This window comes from Echeneis naucrates, chromosome 3 (genome assembly GCF_900963305.1).
Source record: "Echeneis naucrates chromosome 3, fEcheNa1.1, whole genome shotgun sequence".
NCBI lineage: Eukaryota > Metazoa > Chordata > Actinopteri > Carangiformes > Echeneidae > Echeneis > Echeneis naucrates.
Window position 1 is genome coordinate 8,891,230 of NC_042513.1, and position 20,811 is coordinate 8,912,040.

At 42.6% G+C, this 20,811-nt stretch overlaps 1 protein-coding gene across 1 annotated transcript; it reads left to right on the forward strand.

Moving 5' to 3' along the window:
- Window positions 1–1,624: 1,624 nt before the first annotated feature.
- Window positions 1,625–20,757, forward strand: fn1b (fibronectin 1b). The gene is made up of 45 exons (XM_029499149.1): window positions 1,625–1,892; window positions 2,128–2,253; window positions 2,542–2,679; window positions 2,976–3,107; window positions 3,485–3,622; window positions 3,709–3,855; window positions 3,947–4,135; window positions 4,274–4,456; window positions 4,716–4,892; window positions 5,117–5,272; window positions 5,420–5,548; window positions 5,667–5,810; window positions 6,756–6,877; window positions 7,744–7,912; window positions 8,000–8,176; window positions 8,479–8,607; window positions 8,705–8,794; window positions 8,887–9,081; window positions 9,628–9,906; window positions 10,000–10,263; window positions 10,383–10,477; window positions 10,787–10,955; window positions 11,201–11,287; window positions 11,478–11,669; window positions 13,132–13,323; window positions 13,422–13,511; window positions 13,913–14,179; window positions 14,289–14,405; window positions 14,497–14,658; window positions 14,770–14,925; window positions 15,022–15,138; window positions 15,467–15,736; window positions 15,850–16,037; window positions 16,120–16,207; window positions 16,306–16,485; window positions 16,614–16,703; window positions 16,936–17,124; window positions 17,401–17,490; window positions 17,932–18,380; window positions 18,469–18,607; window positions 18,870–19,031; window positions 19,127–19,252; window positions 19,347–19,453; window positions 19,591–19,683; window positions 19,975–20,757. Exons 1-45 carry the CDS (start codon window positions 1,754–1,756, stop codon window positions 20,047–20,049), a joined length of 7,113 nt encoding a protein of 2,370 aa, XP_029355009.1. The 5' UTR covers window positions 1,625–1,753; the 3' UTR covers window positions 20,050–20,757.
- Window positions 20,758–20,811: the final 54 nt, after the last annotated feature.

The window sequence follows — 20,811 nt, forward strand, 5'->3', positions numbered from 1 at the left end:
CAGTTTTAAGAGATTAGAGTTTTCACTGCAAAACTATTTATATTGATTTGATCAATATGGAGTACTTACTATGTATAATCTTCAAAACAATTAGCTCTATTTACAAAAGCAATAGTATTAACCCCGATACTTAAGTTACTCATAGCAAAAAACTTTGCCAGTGAGTGGAATTTATGAGTGTAAATATCTTCTTTTATTCCTTTTTTTTTCCAGAACAGAGGATATCTGGCATGAAAATTAGTTTTTACTCTGTACAACATTAAAACAGATCAGGCTCTCGGGGGAAAAATCATTCAGACTGAATGTGGATTACCGATACACACTCACACACTTGGTAAAACCAGACAGATGGCAAATAAAGAAAGGAAAGAGACTGTGTGTGTGTGTGTGTGTGTGTGTGTGTGTGTGTGTGTGTAATAAGAGGTAACTTTGATTGAAGTATGACTGTTTCTGCATATATGCTAATTCCAAAAGACACAATGAAAAAACAATTACGCAATACCTTTAAGGCATTGAACACTAGATATTACTAGTCAATATATTATCAAAGTTTTCACTGGTGGAGGGATGGGTAAGAAAATGCTATGAACACTGACAAAAAAACAAACAAACAAGAAAACAGAATGATGACTGTATTTAGAATTGATTTATTTGTTGTTTTGTCTAGCAGTTCACTTTTTGCCAATTTTGTTTTGTTAAATGATTTATTTTAGTTTACTATATTCACAATCAATCAAATTCCAAATCCATTACAGGTTTCTAAAATTTGGAACTTAATAATATCTACCCTGTGAACGTTGACTTCTACACAAACAGCAGTGGGCTGAGGTTAAAAAACCAATTAAAAGCTGTTGAAAAGGCTTTTGTAGTCAGTGAAAAATAATGAAAAATGGAGATTGTTTTATTATTATTTTTTAAACCTCAGTCAATGGTTAGAAAGAACCACAAAGAAACATGTTAAAGTGTTTCAGAAACCAATAAGCAACATAGTGACGTGAAAAACAATGAAATTATGTTTAAAATGGGTCAAAAACGCAGATTTTTCAGACTCTTTGACAGCTAGTATTACACTTTCAAATTTATTTCTGGGTTTGCTTTCATCTGAACAGTTTGGATGTTTCTTTGGCTTAAAGAATGTTATTTGCACATTGAAAAATGCAAACACTCCTTTTCCCTTATTTAAATGTCTTTGCCAGAGCAACACCGGATCTCTTTGGTCCCGTTTTCCTTGCTTTTTCCTCTAGACTTTGGCCAGCAGCTACAAAATGTTAAATATGATAATCAGCATTTTTGGATTTGGCAACACAGTCATCCTGCAAGTGTCATTCCTGTAGATGCTGACAGTGTTTGAACATTGCTTGGTTTTAATTTAATTTTTACACTGACATCCTCGGTGATCGGTTCGAGTCTGTTGGCTGAAATAAACAGATTTCAGTGGCTCATTCATCTTCATGGATTGATTTTTTTTTTTTTCCCCCACTTGTGGTTTTAGTCGTGGTTTCATCAGGGTCAGTATTGCTCAGAGTACGGCGGGTCAAAGTCCCTCCCCCTCCCCGCGGGCTGCGCCTCTCTGTCCGGGTATAAAAGCAGCGCGCTCCCCTCACCTCTGTCTGGAGCGCAGGCTGCGAGGCGGCTCACCCACCCACCCGCAGCAACAGGAGCCGACAACAAGGGACAGAAACTATCTCAAGTTCTTCTTTGAAACTTTTTCTCATCCTCTACTTTCACCTTGACATCCTCATTTTTCTACAAGATGACAGGGAGCCCACTGGCAGGGCTGCTGGTTGCGCTGTGCGTCAGCAGCGCAGTCCACGGCTCTCCAAAGAGCAAGAGGCAAACCGGCCAGTACCAAGTTTATCCTGAACTCCGTGACGCAAGTGCTCTTAACCCAGGTGGGTACAAAGACTTTCATGGCCACTGAAAAAAGATGTTTCTTTATTTCCGAAGTGTGTAAAAAGTCAGAAGTGATTTGCATTGGAAAGATAATTGCTTTCCCAGTTTAATACCACTGAGAGGGCTTTTATTCTTAGATGCATTCATATTTAGTTTGGGATGAACATTATTGGTCATTTTATGGTAAAAATGTCCAATCTTTATTGTGACAACATCCATAATTGTGATTACTAGTCCGCTGTGAGGAGAACGGCCGCTCATACAGGCTGAATGAGGAGTGGGAGAAACCGTACCTGGGCAGCACCCTGATCTGCACCTGCGATGGAGCTGCAGGCATCAAATGTAAAACTAAGCCTGAAGGTCAGTGAGGGTTTCACTTTTTTCTCAGGCTCACTGTTTACGTCTGGAAAGTGGTGAAGGCTAACCTTTGTTTAAGGGACTTGCCCATCCTGAGCCCAATCCACTTTATTTCAGCCCTATTGTGTGAATGTCAACATGTGAAGAAAATGTAGTCACAGCATGACCAAAAAAACAAGAGAGAGAGAGAGAGTTTCATTCTTATTCCGTCATTAGTGAGGAGTGAGGAGAATGAAAGTTGTATAACAACTGCCTCTTAACCTTTGGGTGTTTCCGCTGTTTTCTTCTCAGTGGCGGAGTCCTGTTATGACAAGTACAATGACCGGACATACCAGGTCGGTGAAACCTATGAGAGACCCAAGGATGGGATGATGTGGGACTGCACCTGTATTGGTTCTGGTCGTGCCAAGATCAGCTGTACTACTGCAAGTGAGTTAAAACAAAACAAAACAAACAAATAAAAAAACAAAAGCAAAAAACAATATCTTTAATTGGGTAAAGAAATAAACCTCAGTGGGATTTAAATACAATATTGAAAAATCATATTGTTTGTGTCTCCTTCCAGAAATAGACTACCTGTTGGATTCATGCATTGGGAAAAAATGAATTTGATTAATTAAATTATGTATTACAGTACAAATGTAGGCTACATTAGGGCATCCATAAAAAAAAAAAAAAAAAAAAAAAAAAAGCTGGGCTAAAGTTCAATTTTGTCCCAATTACAGATCGTTGCCATGAAGGTGGTAGATCTTATAAAATTGGAGACACTTGGCAGAGGCCTCATGAAACTGCTGACCACATGCTGAAGTGTGTGTGTCTTGGAAATGGCAAAGGAGAGTGGACCTGCAAACCTGTTGGTGAGTACCTTCACCTGCTTAAACTGGCACAATGTCAGCACCCTGACATGAACTCGGGAAAGCAGAAGAAAGTAGAATATGCCAATAGACTTGTGGATTTACACACGTTCAGCTGCTGCCTACCCACGTGCACATACTTTCAACATAGTAATTTCTCAGAAGCATGGCAGTGTTTGATGTCACATTTGACAACAGTCAAAGCAAACAGGGTCTGACAGAGAGCATACATCTCTTCTTTGCCTATATTACGCCACTGCTATTGATTTGCACACAGTTTATTTGCTGTGGGACTGTATGCTGTTATTTAGATGCGGGAATTTCAAGTTAGGTTATATGGTAGAGCTGCAGATTAAATGATGACTTTGCTTTATATGCAGCGGAGCGTTGCTATGACAACAATGTAGCTACATCGTACGTAGTGGGTGAGACCTGGGAGAAACCATACCAAGGCTGGATGATGCTGGACTGTACGTGTTTAGGAGAGGGAAATGGACACATCACATGCACCTCAAGGAGTAAGTCAATATGAACACATACACACACACACACACGTTTTACATACTTCAGTGCTAACTGTTCACAATCGTTGTTCTGCCACCAGATCGTTGCAATGACCAGGACACCAGGAGGTCCTTCCATATCGGAGACACATGGACAAAGACTGACACAAATGGCCACAGCCTGCAGTGTCTGTGCTTAGGAAACGGCCGTGGGGAGTGGAAGTGTGAAAGACACACTGCAGGCACATGTAAGACTTGTTTTCACTGCAGGACAAAAACTTTACTGTGATCTTCTCAGTGTTCACAGTCGCAGGCATTCATCTCTCTTTCAATCTGTAGCCACCGATGCTGTTGTGCTCACCCCCACCCACTCCATGTCCGAGAGGCAGCTTTGGATCCCCACTGAGGGAACCTGTCGCACCGACTCTGGAGCCATCTACTATGACGGACAGCGGTGGATCAGGAACCAGGGCAGCAGCCAGATGCTCTGTACCTGTCTAGGCAATGGTGTCAGCTGTCAGGAATGGGGTGAGCACTAGGGGGAAAGAGGAAAAATGGGGGTCACAATGACGAAAAGGCTTTTGGTAAAAATTAAAATTTTGCTTATATCTCAAACTAAAAAACTCAATCCACTTTGGGTATCCTGTCCCTTTCTTATCTGTATAGAGAGCAGGAAGCAAGTGTATGGTGGTAATTCTAACGGCCAGCCGTGTGCATTCCCCTTTGTCTTCAATGGCAAGACCTACTACTCCTGCACCTCAGATGGTCGCACAGATGGGCAGCTCTGGTGCTCTACAACATCAGACTATGAGAGAGATCAGCAGTACTCTTTCTGCACTGAGAGGAATGGTGAGATGTAACATGAGCTCGAACCTCAACCTTTCTGTGAATTAATGGTCATTTTCACCAACCAATATAACAATTATTGCCTCCAAATTTCCCATGCAAGCTGGCGTCTAATGTGTGATAACGTAGTAAAACTCTGATGTAATAATGTCCGAAGGTATATAGTGAGAAAAAAGTGATGATTTTCAGTACATATGAAAACATAAAGAAAGTCCCAGTAACCAGAGATCACCAATAAGATTTGTGTCCTCTTTTTTTCCAGCCATTGTAGCAACACGAGGTGGAAACTCGAATGGCGCTCTGTGCTACTTCCCGTTCCTTTATAGTGGCCGCAACTACACAGACTGCACATCTGATGGCCGGCGTGATGGAATGAGGTGGTGTGGTACCACCCACAACTACGATGCAGAGCAGCGATTTGGATTCTGCCCCATGGCTGGTGAGTGTGTGTTTGCGCTGCTCTTTATTTATACCACCTCATTTATTGAGTGTTGGGCCCTAAAATTGCTTTCTGATGTTTAAAGTCATTGAGAGAGTAATGACTTGATCGCGGCTGTTGCATAACACCATGACAGTACACAGCTGTGGCACTGAGTTGAACTCGACCAAGGAGAATTAACACCGCAAGGAAATGTATCTTTATTTCTTTTTTTCTTCGTGTAGCTCATGAGGAGGTATGCACCACCAGTGATGGAGCCATGCACCGTGTTGGTGATAAGTGGGACAAACGCCATGATGTCATGGGTCACATGATGGAGTGCACATGCCTGGGGAACGGCCGTGGCGAGTGGAGCTGTATTGCATACTCGCAGCTGCGAGGTCAGAGAGCTAACCCTGTGTGCATTTGAAACAGAACTAAGTCTTGTTTTTTCTGTCTTTCTTCCTGTTTTTCTTTACAGAAAAGTCACAGAGTCTGACGTGAATAAGAGATCTCTTTTTGTTTGTCTCGTGCATTTACTTGTGCAGATCAGTGTATTGTTGATGGTTTGACCTATGAAGTAAACCAGGAGTTCTCCAAGCGCCACGATGAGGGATACATGATGAACTGCACTTGTTACGGACAGGGTCGTGGACGTTGGAAGTGTGACGCCATTGGTGCGGCTCAATTATTCAGCTGTTTGGGAATTACATACTTACCAGCCTAGTATTTCATTAATTACAGATTCCCCCTTCTTATTACCCATCCTATGATCTGTTGTGCTTTCTTCAATAGATCAGTGTCAGGAGCCACAAACCAGGGCCTTCCATCAGATTGGAGAAGCATGGGATAAAGTCATCCATGGCATCCACTACCGCTGTTATTGTTATGGCAACGGGAATGGTGAACTGAGATGTGAACCTCAGCAGACCTACCAAGGTAGGAAAACAATTTTAACACTGCCATCCTTGCAAAGTTGCAATTAGCACTTAGTGTACGATTCTGCTCACATGGTCTGTATTTGAATATGGGCCACAATGAGACTGTTAAAATGAAACAGACAATCAGCACTCATTCTTTGCAGTCAAGTCAAATTTAAATACACACACATAATACCTGTGAATGACTCACGTGACAATGACTTCCTAGTATAAATCTGCTTATATGTGAATAAATAAAAGCAAATTAAATCTTAAATCCCAGCTCATGTGTCAATACTAATCATTGCCAGTGTTATTTATTTTGTCTGGGTACCTCAAACTTTTCTTTCCAGTTGTTTCTTATCTGTTGGTGCCTAACTTGTAGTCGTAGTTGTAATCTGTCACGTCAACCTCATCTTCCACTTGGTTTTTGCATTTAGAGGTTTTTCCCTCCTCCGCACAGTGTTGAGTGTTTTTGTGTTGATCTGCCGAGGGGAAAGGGATGCTGGGGATAGCCAAGTCCGGCAAAAGCCTTAATCATACTTCCAGCCATCAATACCACGCTCTGGTTGTGTAAACATTGCTTAATGTGATACTTTGTTCTGCAGCACACTGTGTGTCCTAATTTGGACACTGCTGCAACATTTGTCTGTCCACGATCAGCGGCAGAGGACACTCTGCTGATCAGTGAAGCTGCTTTAGTGTGTCTTTAGGGTACAAAGGCTGGCTAAACCCTGACAAATATAGTACCCTGGTGTTAGATGAGACTCTAAGATGTCCGTGGGTGTATGGTCTGGTTTAACACCGTCTGGCTGTTTGGTTCTATCACAAAATAATAAGCCAACTTTCACCCACACTCTCTCCGGGTAACACTGTTGCATTATGTCTTCGACAAAGTGTGAGTCTTTTTCTCATGGCTAATGGCTGCTTTAGTCATCTCTCCTGATGTATTTTCCTGTCTCAGATGGCCACAGACCTGTCCAGGTGATTATCACAGAAGCAGGGAAACAGCCCGACTCTCACCCCATTCAGTGGAACGCCCCTTCATCAGTTCACATCACCAAGTACATCCTCAAGTGGAGAATTGTGAGTCATTTCTTTGGTTTTTACTTCTGATAAGAAACGGCTGGATTAAATGAAAGTGAACTCTTAACTGGTGTTTGATGATCAGTGACATTATTAGAGGTGGGCAATTGGTCTGAATGAGGTCAAGTCTTTTGGATAACATTGACTGAAGTTTGGCCCTGGATAAACAGGAGGATTTGAAAATATGCAAACTGCCTTTTACAGTTGGCAGTCTTAAGATAGTCCAAGAAAGATATCCCCCACCCTGGGATAGATTTTCAAATACACCTTTTTCCTCTAAAGACTTCCAAGTCTGACAGGCTGGTTGAAATGTTAACGAAACTTAAGTCCATTTCCTCTGAAAGGGTTTGTGTATTTTGGACAGCTAAGTCACACAAAGCCCACATCTGGCTCTCCTTCTGACAACGTCTGGAGTTTTCCGACAGCATGCAAACCCCACTCTAAATACCTCTGAAGCAGGATTTGGCAGTAAATAAGTCTCAGCCAGAGTCCAGTCCAAAATACACCATCAACCAACCACCGCCAGCAACCATGTCAAGTTTTCATTTGATGAATTATTGAATAATTAATACATTCACATAGATTCACATAATGCTTTAACTTTATCATGTCATTATCATGAGTTCTCATGTTGTATCATGGGAGTATAGAAATCAGACCATCTCGTTCAGTGAGCAATCTCATTATATATTCCACCAAGCACCTGTTCAATCATATAACATGGTTTTCAGCACATGTTATTCGCCTACACAAAACTCAGCTCTCGTTCAAATCACATGGACTTCACCAGTCAATTATTTAGTTTTACGTTGCCAAAATTTGACATAAAAGTTATGGACTTTTTATGCCCTTTCTCTCTCCGGTAGAAAAATTCCCAATCCCCCTGGAAGGAGGCTACCATCCCTGGCAATCTCAACTCCTACACCATCAGTGGGCTGCGTCCAGGTGTCATGTATGAGGGTCAGCTGATCAGCATCCTGCGCTATGGACGCCGCGAGGTCACTCGCTTCGACTTTACAACTACCTATGGTTCTTGTGAGTAAATTCAAGTGGTAACATTCTCGCAGTGCCGCAAAACTAAGGAGTTATTCAAACGAACGTTGGATACCTTTGTTCTTCAAGTGGAAACATCAGAGGGAGAGACGACCCCGCCTCCTCCGGTGGTTGATACTTCTGAGTCGGTGACAGAAATCACCTCAAACAGCTTCGTTGTGTCCTGGACATCAGCCTCATCGACCATCTCTGGGTTCAGGGTGGAGTATGAGCTCAGTGAAGAGGGGGCCAAACCGAAAGTCCTGGGTGAGATCCTGTGACCATCACCGAATCATCCATAATGCCTTTGCAGTCACAACTCCACTGTTCAGCCAAAGGGGTCCTTTCCCTCTTGAGGTTCTGACTGGTTTATATGGTTAAAAGTGATGACCAAAATACAAATAATTAAACAATACGTCAGCATCATGCTATATATAATATGGATTTACTGATATGAATGATCCTTTACTGTCATCACACAATAACAGTACAAGGAAATTTTGTATAAATACTCTCTTTTTATCTGGGCTAGTATGCGTATTAACAAACCTTTTTGTCTCGCTCCCCAGATTTGCCCCGTTCAACCACGTCTCTCACCATCAGTGATCTCCTGCCAGGACGCAGATACAATGTTAATGTCTATGAGCTCCCAAAACAGGGACAGCCAAACCTGATCCTGACTACATCACAGACTACAGGTAGGAGAAGCTCTATCCTCAATTTGGAACTCAGGATCAAGCAAAAACTGTAGATGTTTGACATGAAGGATTTCCTTGGTATTCCTTTTTCCCCCAGCTCCTGACATACCCAGTGAACATGTTGTTGATCAGGTTGGAGAGACCTCCATTCGAATCAGCTGGTCCAAACCTCAGGCTCCCATTACTGGTGAGAAGCTACTTTTCCATATGATCTCTGCATATACCATTCATATGAGGTCAGTTTAGATTCAGCTGTTTGAAACTGTTTGCGCCTGCCAGGTTACCGTGTGGTGTATACGCCGTCAGTGGAGGGTGGCAACACTGAGCTCATCCTTCCAGAGTCAAAGAACTCAGTGACCCTGGATGATCTTCGCCCTGGGCTGCTCTATAACATCAGCATCTACGCTGTGGAGGAGAATCAGGAGAGCGAGCCTGTGTTCATACAGGTCCACACCGCTGGATCTCCTATACCTGGTGCTCACTTATAAACCAACACCATATGTTTTAGTTCATAGAAAAACCAATATAAATTCCACAGTTTAATAGTTCATAACCTCAGTCCACTGCAGGTTTTTTCTTATTAAAGTGAAAGCTGAACATAGTAGCTGAAGATTCCTTTTCAGATCAGGGAGTTATAAGAAGATTTTGTTGGAGTTTCAGGAAGACTCAGCATATCAAAAAAAAAACAAAACAAAACGGTGGCCTCATAAATAGGCATTTCTTCAGACATATTTACAAGACTGATGAAAGTAAGCAGGCTTGTAACAGCCCAAGTCCATTAAAAGTTACACATACATCAGAGCTCCTCCATACATTATATCGTTCCTGCTTCTTTCCTCCTTGTGCCTGGTACGGAAAAATTCACAGTTTCATTGTACATGAAAAGCGAAACAAGCACTGTGGGAAATTCCTTTTTTTAGGTGCCTGGTTTAAATATATTTAATGCATTTGTTGCATTCCTCCAAACTAAATGGGGGCTCAATAAACCTTGTTGACCAATCTGCCACTTCCTGTCCACAGAGGTAGTCCCATCACCCACAGACCTGCAGTTCTACGAGGTCTCGGATGAGAAAATCACCATCACCTGGACAGGTCCACCCAGAGAAGTGTCAGGTTACAGGGTGATCTTCTCCCCTGTTGGCTCTGATGGCACTGACACAAGGCCCCTTCAGCTGCCCATCTCACCCAACGCATATGCTGATATCACCCACTTGCAGCCGGGTACACGCTACCGTTTCTACATCTACGCCATCAGTGGTGGAGTGGAGAGCGAGCCACTTAGAGGAGAGAAGACCACCAGTAAGTACCGCCATGAATGAAGGAGACCAACTAGACAAAGGGAGATTATGCTGCTGTCTGCCTCACTTGCTTTATATTCTCTATCACCTCCAGAACCCGATTCACCCACCAACGTGCAAATAAGTGAAGTTGGCCCGAACAGCGCGCTGGTCATTTGGGAGGCTCCCCGCGCCATTGTCAGTGGCTACCGTCTCCTCCTGAGCATCGAAGGATCTACCCCTGTTGAAAAGAGGATCCCAGGCAGGGTCACCCGATACCCCCTGAGGAATCTGCAACCAGACACTGAGTACACCGCAACCCTACACTCTGAGCTTGACAATGAGCTCAGTGAGGGTTTCGTGACAAAATTTAGCACAGGTTAGTCTTTTATATATATATATATATATATATATATATATATATATTTTTATTTTTTTTATTTTTTTTTTTTTATTTGATTAGATTTTTTTTTTAATCCCATTCTGTTCTCCTCTCAGCTCCCCAGATGGGAAATGCTCCCACTTTCAGCACTGAAGTCACTGATACGTCAATCATCATCACCTGGATACCTGTCAGCAGGTTCAGCTACAAGGTAGAAACTTAGCTTCACAAATAAAAAAAATGGATTTAGAGAAACAGCAGCTGCAAATCAAATAACAAAATAACAAAAAAAAAGTAGTAATATATAATTTATTCCTACTAGGCACTTGAATGCATTACCTGTCAACTTAAGGATTTTTAGCATCTTTTAGCATCCTGTTTGTTCATGTTCATCTTAGTAACGCTAAGGGTTTAAGCCAACGATGTGCTTGGGGCTTGCTGTTGTGGCCCCATTTGGCCAAACAATTCATACTGATTTCAATGGTTTCTGATCTCTGCATATCTGCCTCCTTCTCCTCAGCTGTCTGTGCTCCCCAGCCAGGAAGGAGAGTCTCCCAGAGAAGAGACCTCTGGCTCAGGACGTATTCATATTCCAGATCTGATCTCAGGACATCAGTACACCTACAGTGTTCAGCCCATCTTCAACGGACGCAACCGTGGAAACCCCATCACCCGCACAGTAGTCACTTGTGTGTTAATCACTCACTTGAACTGAGAAAAAAGATAAAAAAAACATTCAAAGTGCTGCACAAGAACCACTAAAATAGAAGTTGTATCATTTAACACCAGAATGCTAAACCATATAGGATACGTTTTAGTAAGATACTAATCTATTTGTATATGTGGATATCTTTTTTTTTAATTATTATTATAAAATACTACTGCATTGAAGTTTCTCTTAATCATATCATGATCTGCTTCTCTGTTCTTGTAGCTGTGTCTCCTCCCACTGATCTCAGGGTGGAATCCAACCCCAACACAGGACATCTCACAGTCCACTGGATAGCCTCCAAAACACCAGGTAAATATTGACTGTGCTCCCCACCTGCTGCCAGCCCATTGGATCACGCCAAGTCTAGACCTTGGACTGGGCAGACATCTCTTCCCAGTATTTCTTTTTCATTTTTCCCTGTGACTCATTTATTCCAAAAACCTTTTGACATTATGTCCTACTACCTCCATATTTACCATGCCCCCCTCTCTGCATGCAGGTCTCACAGGCTACAGAGTGACAAGCACGCCGACCAATGGTCAAAGAGGAAACTCCCTGGAGGAGTTAGTCCGACCTGATCAAACCTCAGTCATCCTGGAGAATTTGAATCTGGGGGTCGAATACAACGTCAGTGTCTTTACTACCAAGGATCATTTGGAAAGTGTGCCTGTGTCAACTATTATCACACCAGGTAGGAGCCACCAGGGAGGCCTTTACACACATTACCAAGCATCGAGCACACATTTGTGTCCACACAAAGACCAATGTGTAAAAGAAAAAGAGAGAATTGTCGTTGAAATAAATTGTCACGAAAGGCTGGGTCCAAATTAAATTAGTGTAAACTTCAACATTTCACCACACTACAATGATATTTTCATTATTCACACTCTTACACTACAATCCTCTTCATGCTGTTTTTTTTAAACAAGCATATCTTTAATACAAACCAAAAAACCCTGGAAACTGTTACTTAAAGCTGCATTATTAGACTTTTGGCCGTTAATGTTAAAACAAGCAGACAACCACACATTTCTGACATGATCAGCTTTTTCAGTTGTTATGGCTAATGGGTTATCAGGAAAGTCGCTTTTTGCTTTCAACTGATTCAGAGCAGAATTACCAAAATTGTCACCTTATGAGTGATATCAAGTATTCACAGTAATTGAAGTTCTACAGTGTTCTTCACAGTAGTCTCATCACAGCTAGTTTGCTGATGACAGAGCAGTGAGACTGAACCAACTGGAAAATGATGAGCTATAAAACCAAAACAATGAACTAAAAGGCCAAAAAGTTTAGTCAACTCACAAATTGTTTAATGCAGCTTTAGTTTTCATAACCTAATACTAATATGATTTTTGGCTAACCTGCCATGCATGGAGATTATGTTTGCTAATTTGGATGGTGAATAGTGTTTATTTATTTATTTTGCATGTTCAAAACAGTAGTAATCAAAGCTTTCATTATGATGTACTTATAATACAATCATGACTGTTTATGGACTGAAGTCATTTGTAATTATTTCTATCTAGCATGGCTACTATTACACTCTGACTGCTTTATTGGGAATGAAATTAATGATATTGATGTAATCAATGTAATTCTTATGGCATTTGAGTTGTTGTTTGTCTAATTTTGCTTGCGCTTTACAACTGGCCTAACCCTTCCAGACATCCCCACACCAAGTCACATTGACTTTGTCGACATTACTGACACGACCATTGGCCTGCGCTGAATCCCCCCGAACTATACTACCATTACTGCTTACCGGATAACAGTTGTAACAACAGGCGAGAGCTTGCCAATTTTTCAAGATATGGTGGACGCGTCTACTGGTTATTACACGATTCATGGCTTGGAGCCGGGCGTCGACTATGACATCAGTATCTTCACTCTTACAGAGGACGGGGAAAGCAAGCCAACTACATACACAAAGCAAACACAAGCTGGTGATTTAATTCTTTCACTCCATCAGTGGGATGGGCTTGGGCTTTTATCTGAAAGTATTGATAATGGCATCTTATCTGTCCTTTCTTAATGTGTGAAATATTACATTAAAGTTCATAAGTATATGTAATGAGTGTAAATTTACCTTGATTTGTTGGCTCTCCTCTCCCCCTCTGTTCTCTATAACTTTCAACCTGCCATTCTTCCAGCTATTCCTGCCCCCACCAACTTGCAGTTTGGAGGGGTGGGTCCTGACCACATTAGGGTGACCTGGACTGTCCCCCACGTTGCAACACCAAGTGAGATCTCTCGGTTTGTCATCCGTTACCACCCTGTGGCCACAGATGATGATATCAAGGAGGTTAACGTTGGTGGAGCCACCAACACCTTCCTGCTACAAAGTAAGACAAGATAAAGATGATGTTTAACGCTGTCTGACAGAAAGATGTTTTCCATTGCTCAAGGTCAAACCACTTTACCTGTTTAATTATCTCTACAGACCTGCTGACGAACACTGAGTACCGTATCAGTGTTGTGTGTGTGTACGGAGAACGGGAAAGTGAACCAGCCACAGGCACTCAGAGGACAAGTTAGTATGACAGTGGTTTACAAAAACACACTTACAATGGGTTCATAGGTCTAAAACAGCCTGCTTGTTTTATTCTATATATTAGACTATATTTGACTTGTATGATTATTATTAGTTCTCCCATGCTGCTTACTTTGCATTATTGTTATTTGATAAGGTTTTGTCAAAGATGTGTTTTTTGTGCTTGCGCGAAAGTTTTTATGCAAAAAAAATTATAAAATGGTGCCATGTTGTTAAAAGTTGAATTGAGTTATTTACAAAAAATGTCCAAGTTACAAGTCCACGGTGTGTATAAAATCAGTTTTATAAAATTTATGTTGCATTGCAATTTTGTAGTTGCCATTATTGTGATATATAATTTCAAATCTCTGTCAATCTCTCACCTCTCACTTTCCTTCCAGCTCTGGACTCGCCCACTAGCTTGGACTTCTCTGACATTGGCACCACCTCCTTCACTGTTCACTGGGTAGCACCGACTGCTGCTATCACTGGCTACCGCCTCCGCTATCAGAAGACTAGCGGCGGACGGACAAAGGACGAGAGGTTGCCCCCGAGCAGGAACCGCTTCACTCTGACTGGACTGTCACACGAGACAGAGTACCTGGTACATGTGTATGCTGTCAACAACGATCAGGAGAGTGAGCCTCTTACAGGCACACAGGCCACCAGTAAGACGCCATGCTGTTTCAACAATCGCCTCATTTTTTTTTCCTCGAGTACTTTCTTTTTTAATTAATAGTTGTGCTTTTCTTTTCTGTTGCTTCTTATCTTTTTCAGTCTCTGATGCTCCGACTGATCTGGAGGTCACATCATCCACCCCAACAAGCATCACCATTCACTGGGAGGCCCCCTCAGTCCCGGTGAAATATTACAGGATCACCTATGGAGGAACAAGTCTGTACCTTCGTTTTAGTTAATAGTTCCCTCTGAGTCCCAACCATATTCTCAATGTAACACTCGGCTCTTTTTGTCTCTCTGTTTAAAGGTGGGGAGACTCCTAAAGAGTTCACAGTCCCTGATTCTCAGACAACTGCCACCATTAATAACCTGAATCCTGGCACTGACTACACCATCACAGTTTATGCTGTCGGGGGACGTGGAGACAGCCCTGCCCACAGCACCCCAATCTATGTCACACATAAGACAGGTACTGCAATGTGAAGAGAAAATATTTTCAGATTATAAAAAAAAAAAAATAAAAAAATCTGTTGCCTCAAACTAAACCTCATGCTACCTTTTGTGCCCATCTCTCCTTTAGAAACTGAGCCCCCACCTAACATGAAGGTGACTGATGTGAGTGACAACGCCATCACAGTGCGCTGGTCACCTGCTCAGGGACCAATCCAAGGCTATAGAGTCACCAGTGTCCCCAAGAATGGCCTGGGACCCTCCTACTCTGAGGTGGTGGCCCCTGGTAAGATGGTGGCTGCTGCTCAAAACATGTCATGACCTGTTTAGCCTGTAAAGTGTCTTCATCTCATCTCATCTCTGCTCTGCTCCTCTGTCACAGATCAAACAGAGATGACATTCACTGGTCTGATGCCCACTGCTGAGTATGTTGTGAGCGTCTATGCCCTGAGCAATGATGGACAGCCCTCTTCCCCGGTGGTGGAGAATGCTCTCACTGGTTAGTTTGACTCCGTTCAATTAGAAGCTGAGTTGGTATAACCAATGTGATTTTTTTTTTTTTTTTCCTGGCAGTACATGTGGGGCGGTAGTCAGGATACAGATGTCTTTCCTCCATAACTGTGTTTCTTTATTATTTTTTTCCCATCACATCAATGAAAAGCCCAAGTTCAGTTGTTTGATGACTAACCTTCCACCAATAAAGATGCAGCATGTTACATAGCTATAGCTAAGCAGCACTAATATAACTGTGTTTAGCAAAACAATTTCAGGAGCGGTGCATTTTAAGTCCGTTCATATATTACCTGTCTATTCTTCTTTTACTGTAGCTATGGATCGTCCCAAGGATCTGATTTTCTCCGACATTGACTCCACCTCGATGCGCATCACATGGGACAGTCCGGATGGCACAGTGACATCATACCGTGTGCTGTACTCCAGCTCCGAAGAGGGTGAAAGGGAGCTGCGGCCAGCACCCAGAGGTGACCAGGACAGTGTGGTACTGAGGGGCCTTCGTCCTGGAACAGAGTACACTGTTAAAGTCATCGCCCTCCATGGCCGCACACCCAGCACGCCCTTGGTGGGAACCCAGGCCACAGGTAGAAATGCTTCCAACGAGCACCAACACATTCATCACTTCATTTATATATTCCTTCACCTAAAATGTAAATGTGTTTCTTTTTCTGCTTGTGATTGTGTCTCTCTGCCTCAGTCATTCCTGCTCCAACCAACCTAGTGGTCTCAGAGGTCGGTCCCTCCTCCTTCACTGTGTCATGGCGACCCCCCAATGCGCGTCTATCAGGCTACCGTGTGGTCATCACCCCCAAGAATATCAGAGGCCCTTCCAAGGAGATGAATGTTGCTCCAGACACCAAACGAGTCATCATCCCAGGCCTCATGGTAAACTGGGCTCTTGTCTTATTGATACTGGATTAATAGTCAACCAGTGAATGAATCTCAACTGTGTGTCTGCGTATCGTAGGTGGCAACGACATACCAGATACAAGTCTATGCTCTGAAGAACTCTGTCACAAGCAGACCTCTGGAGGGAGAGATGACCACACTGGAAGGTACCAGGCTGCAACATGAATGGGACCCATTTCCAGTCATCATCATCATCATTATACACTTCTGTTTTATGTCGGGTTTCTCTCTTTCCCCAATGCAGATGTGAGTCCTCCTCGTCGTGTGCGTATCTCTGATGTGACGGATTCTTCTCTCACACTGAGCTGGCGCACCAAAGTAGAAACCATAACTGGTTTCCTCATTGATGCCGCACCCAAGACTGGCTCATCCCCCACTATCAGCAGGACCATCCCCGGAGAAGCACGCACCTACACTCTCACAGGTATGGCATGCTTTCCTGCTTAACATTAAATATAGTGGTTTACAGATGTAAGTTTGGGAAGTGTGACTTTTGCTTTCAGTACAGCCTCACAGTGTTTCATGTTTTTTGTTTTTTTTTCCTCTTCTAAGGTTTACAGCCAGGCACAGTTTACTCTATCAATCTGTATACTCTGAATGGCAACACGAGGAGCGCTCCGTTTGCCCTCGATATTCAAACAGGTAAAACACAAATCTGTGTTACATCTCTGCCTCATTGTGAAAACACAAGTTTGAGTTCACGTTTTCATACCCAGAAATGCTGATTTAAATGATGTTTGCTTGCCCTTTATTTTTCTCATGACATACCGGACATAATCTACTGTATATACCTATGCTTTGTAAAAACCCACAGTGGTTTAGATTGATCCACCCACAATGAATGCAATGATTTAAACGTTGTTTTCGTTCATAGCTCAACCAGTGGTCCAGTCTCCCACCAACCTCAAGTTCACATCTTTGACCCCAACCTCCATCTCCTTCACCTGGCAACCACCCGCCTCACAGATTACAGGATACTATGTTACTTATGAGGAGTCAGGACGAGGCCCACGGGACCTAATCCCACAACCCCATGCTGGGCAAAACTATGCCACCATCTCTGGTACGTACTTATTGACTGTCCCAGTTTACATTTATGTTTTCTCATTCTGCAAACGCCAAAGGCCAACCAAAGAATTTTACTTTTTGAGCCTGAGCTCAGATTCAGCCAAAACATTAATACTACTAAAGCTATTTTATCACAGCATTATTTTTTATCTCCATTATGAAAAAAATCACAGCTTCACACACTTCGCTGGTTATATTGTTCTCCTGCATGTGATCATGAGTCCACTGCGAACGACTAGTTCCACTCTGTGATAATGATTCAACTCCTTAGGCCTGAGACCAGCCACAGAATACGTCATCAAGATCATTGCCATCCAGAATGCACAGAGGAGCACTCCTCTGCTGGGCAGAATCAGGACTCGTAAGTATTGTGTGACGTCTGTTCTGTACTATGAAAAATGCGATGGTAAAAGTGATGTGTTTCAATGATGCGTTGAAGGTGCAAGAAGAATAAAATAGTTTTTCCTAAAGAATTACTGAATGGCAGCTTTCATCTGCTCAGATGGATCAGCAGGTTGGCTTTAACAGCACAGAGATCTTAAGATAATCCGTGTGTTCAACTAGCACGAGTCATCTAAAACAATAATGCCCAATTTTATTTTGAATGCCTCCAGAATTGACATTCAAAATACCTCTTGTGTGTTGGTAATACTGCATTGTGACACACTTTGTCATGAAGTGGTATCCTAGCAATGTTGCATATCTGTCACCTCCTGCTGGTTGAGATATGTTACAGCAGCTCTGCCTCACCTCCCCCTTGTCTAACCGGCTTTGCTTCCCTAACCCCATCTCTCCTGCCCAGAACCAGACTCCTTGCTTCCCCTACCTTTGCCACACCGCCCTGGAGTTTCTGATGACTTGTTGGATGTTCCTGAAACTGAGCTGGACAACACAGTCCAGGTCGTGGCCAGTGGCCAGGACGGGCTTGGTGGTCAGAGCCAGCATGTGGAGTACACAGAGTACAACAACAATGGAGGCAACAACAGATATAATGGGAACTTTGGTATCCCACAGTCTCCCTATGGGCAAGTTCGTGAGCCCCTGATCTTTGTGCCCCTTCCTGATGCAGAGGGCCGCAGGTTGCCCATATTGAAGCTGGATATGCCCACTGGTGCTAGTTTTGGTAACGAGACAGGAGTGCCACAGGAAGCCCAGACTCAGACCACCATATCCTGGAAGCCTTTCAAACAGAGTAATGCCTACCTGGTGTCTTGCCAACCTCTCACACACTTAAATGAGAAGATGTTCCAGGTAAGAGATTCAAACTGAACATCATATATCAGTTAAATGAAATCTCTTATTTTACGTGGTTAAACCTTGCTTTTCTCTGCCTTTCCAGGTCCGCCTGCCAGGTACGGCCAACACTGCTACCCTGATAGGGCTCACCGCCGGTGCAAACTACAAAGTCATTGTGGAGGGTCTGAGGGGGGCGCTCAAACACAAGGTTCTGGAGCAGGTCATCACCGCTGCAAACACAAGTAAACAACTTCCAGCAATTTCTGTCTCTGAACAAGGCTAAACTAGGTTTAAATATGATATAAAGCTCCAAATTACTGCGATACTGCTATTTTGAGCTGCCTGTTTAAAATCACTGCCACTATGTCATCTTAAAATGGTGTGAGTTCCTTGTGTCCAACAGAAATACTGATTGTATTGATGAAAACAACCATACACCAGCACAAAACTGCATAATTTTTTTTGTTTAGTGTCTTATGCAAATATTTATCCTTCATATTTCAGTCCCAGAGGGAGTGCCCTCCACCACAGATTCATGCTATGATGCCTTTACTGCAACCCACCATGATGTTGGTTCTGAATGGGAGCGAATGTCTGAGACGGGCTTCAAGTTGTGGTGCAGGTGCCTGGGCCTGGGAAGTGGTCACTTCAGATGCGATTCATCTAGTAAGTTTTTGGGACAATTTTTTTTCTTCTGGAAATTACAAGCATATGTAAAACATAAGTAGAACTGACCTCCTTTAATATGGCCAAATCATTAGAGTGGTGTCATGACAATGGAAACAACTATCACATTGGGGAGAAGTGGGACCGCCGTGCCGAAAATGGTCACCTAATGAGCTGCACTTGCCTTGGAAATGGCAAAGGAGAGTTCAAGTGTGAACCACGTAAGGCTTCCTAATATTCAGAGAAATGTTCGATGATCACCTTCTGCTGAAGTCAAGGTCTATGTGAGTCTGATTTGTATGTACACCTACACAGATGACTCAGTCTGCTATGATGATGGGAAAACTTACCAGGTGGGCAACCAGTGGCAGAAGGAGTACCTGGGCGCCATATGTACCTGCACATGCTTTGGAGGACAACAGGTACGGCTGATTGGCCTCTATGAATTTGGGTCTTATATTCAGTATGACGCTTATAATAAACTATGATCATTCTGAAAACTAAAAGAAGCACGCTTAAATCATTGTTTGTGTATGTTCTGTCTCATCTGTCTCATCAGGGCTGGAGGTGTGAGAACTGCCGCAAACCTGGTTCTGAAGTTGAGAGCAGTCTGCTGCACCCTGTTCGATATGGAGACAACACGCTACGCAAAGTGGGTAGTGGATTTAAAATAAAACTATAATGATCTAAATGTCATAGTTAATTCTGATTTACTTTTAGTTGTGGTCCTGGTTTGTCATTTTCTGGTCTCAACATTGTCAAAATTGGAATATAAATTTGACTGTATGGTACATTTGCAATACGATCAAATGAATCTAACCAAGAGGGAAGTGTTTAAACCCATTTTTCCATTGACAATAGAAATATTCAAGTCTTGTTAGTCATATGAAATCCTAAGCATCTAATGGTAACTCTTCAAATTTTCCCACAATTCTTCCTCCAGAATATTCATTGCCCGATTGAGTGCCTCCGACCCGAACTGCTGGCAGATGCAATCGTTCAAAATCCTCGGGAATAAAGAACCGGTCACCTGACATCTGCTTTGCTCTCTCCCATCATCCAAATCACTGTCTCACCTTGTAGTTGCCACGCTGTCTGTGATTGAACTGAAATCAACTGCCTGATCACTTTCTGACACGTTTAGTTTAAAACGTTCGACTGCCTTGCTGCCTGAGAAATCCCAATCCTTCTATCAGGTCTCCTCACTTTTGGCTGTCAAAGTCCAATTCATGCTTGATTTGGAAAATAAAAACAATTGTAGCTTTTCTAGTAGTTCCTTCCTAATGTGTGTAAGCCTTTATGTAAGGGCTCGTCATGATATTTTCATCCCCTAATGTAGAATTTGCCAAGCAATTTTTTTTTTTCCCCCCATTAATGACTCGGAACCATTTCCCAACCAAAAGAGCAAAAACTGTCAGAAAGTAAGCACTGAATTAAGGAATGCCAATGTAGTTAACAATGTATAAATTGTCCATGAAAATGTGCTTCTCTTTTCTGTAGCCCTTCTGTTCTTGAGGGGTCGCACTGTGTGTGATTGACACAATCTGAAGTCTTCATGTCTTTTTACTAATTTATCCCTAAAATCTCAATGTGTGAATGTGTGAACTGGGGTGTGAGAATTTGAACCATTCTATTTTTGTACTTTGTTGTTGGTGCCAGAGTTGTTTCTACCTTTGACAAGAAGTCCCTTATTTTAATAAAGCTGGAGAAATCCTGAAACCTGTTACCCACAATGCTACATAACTCTGTTTCTTGTAAATTATGTTTATGGACATGTTCT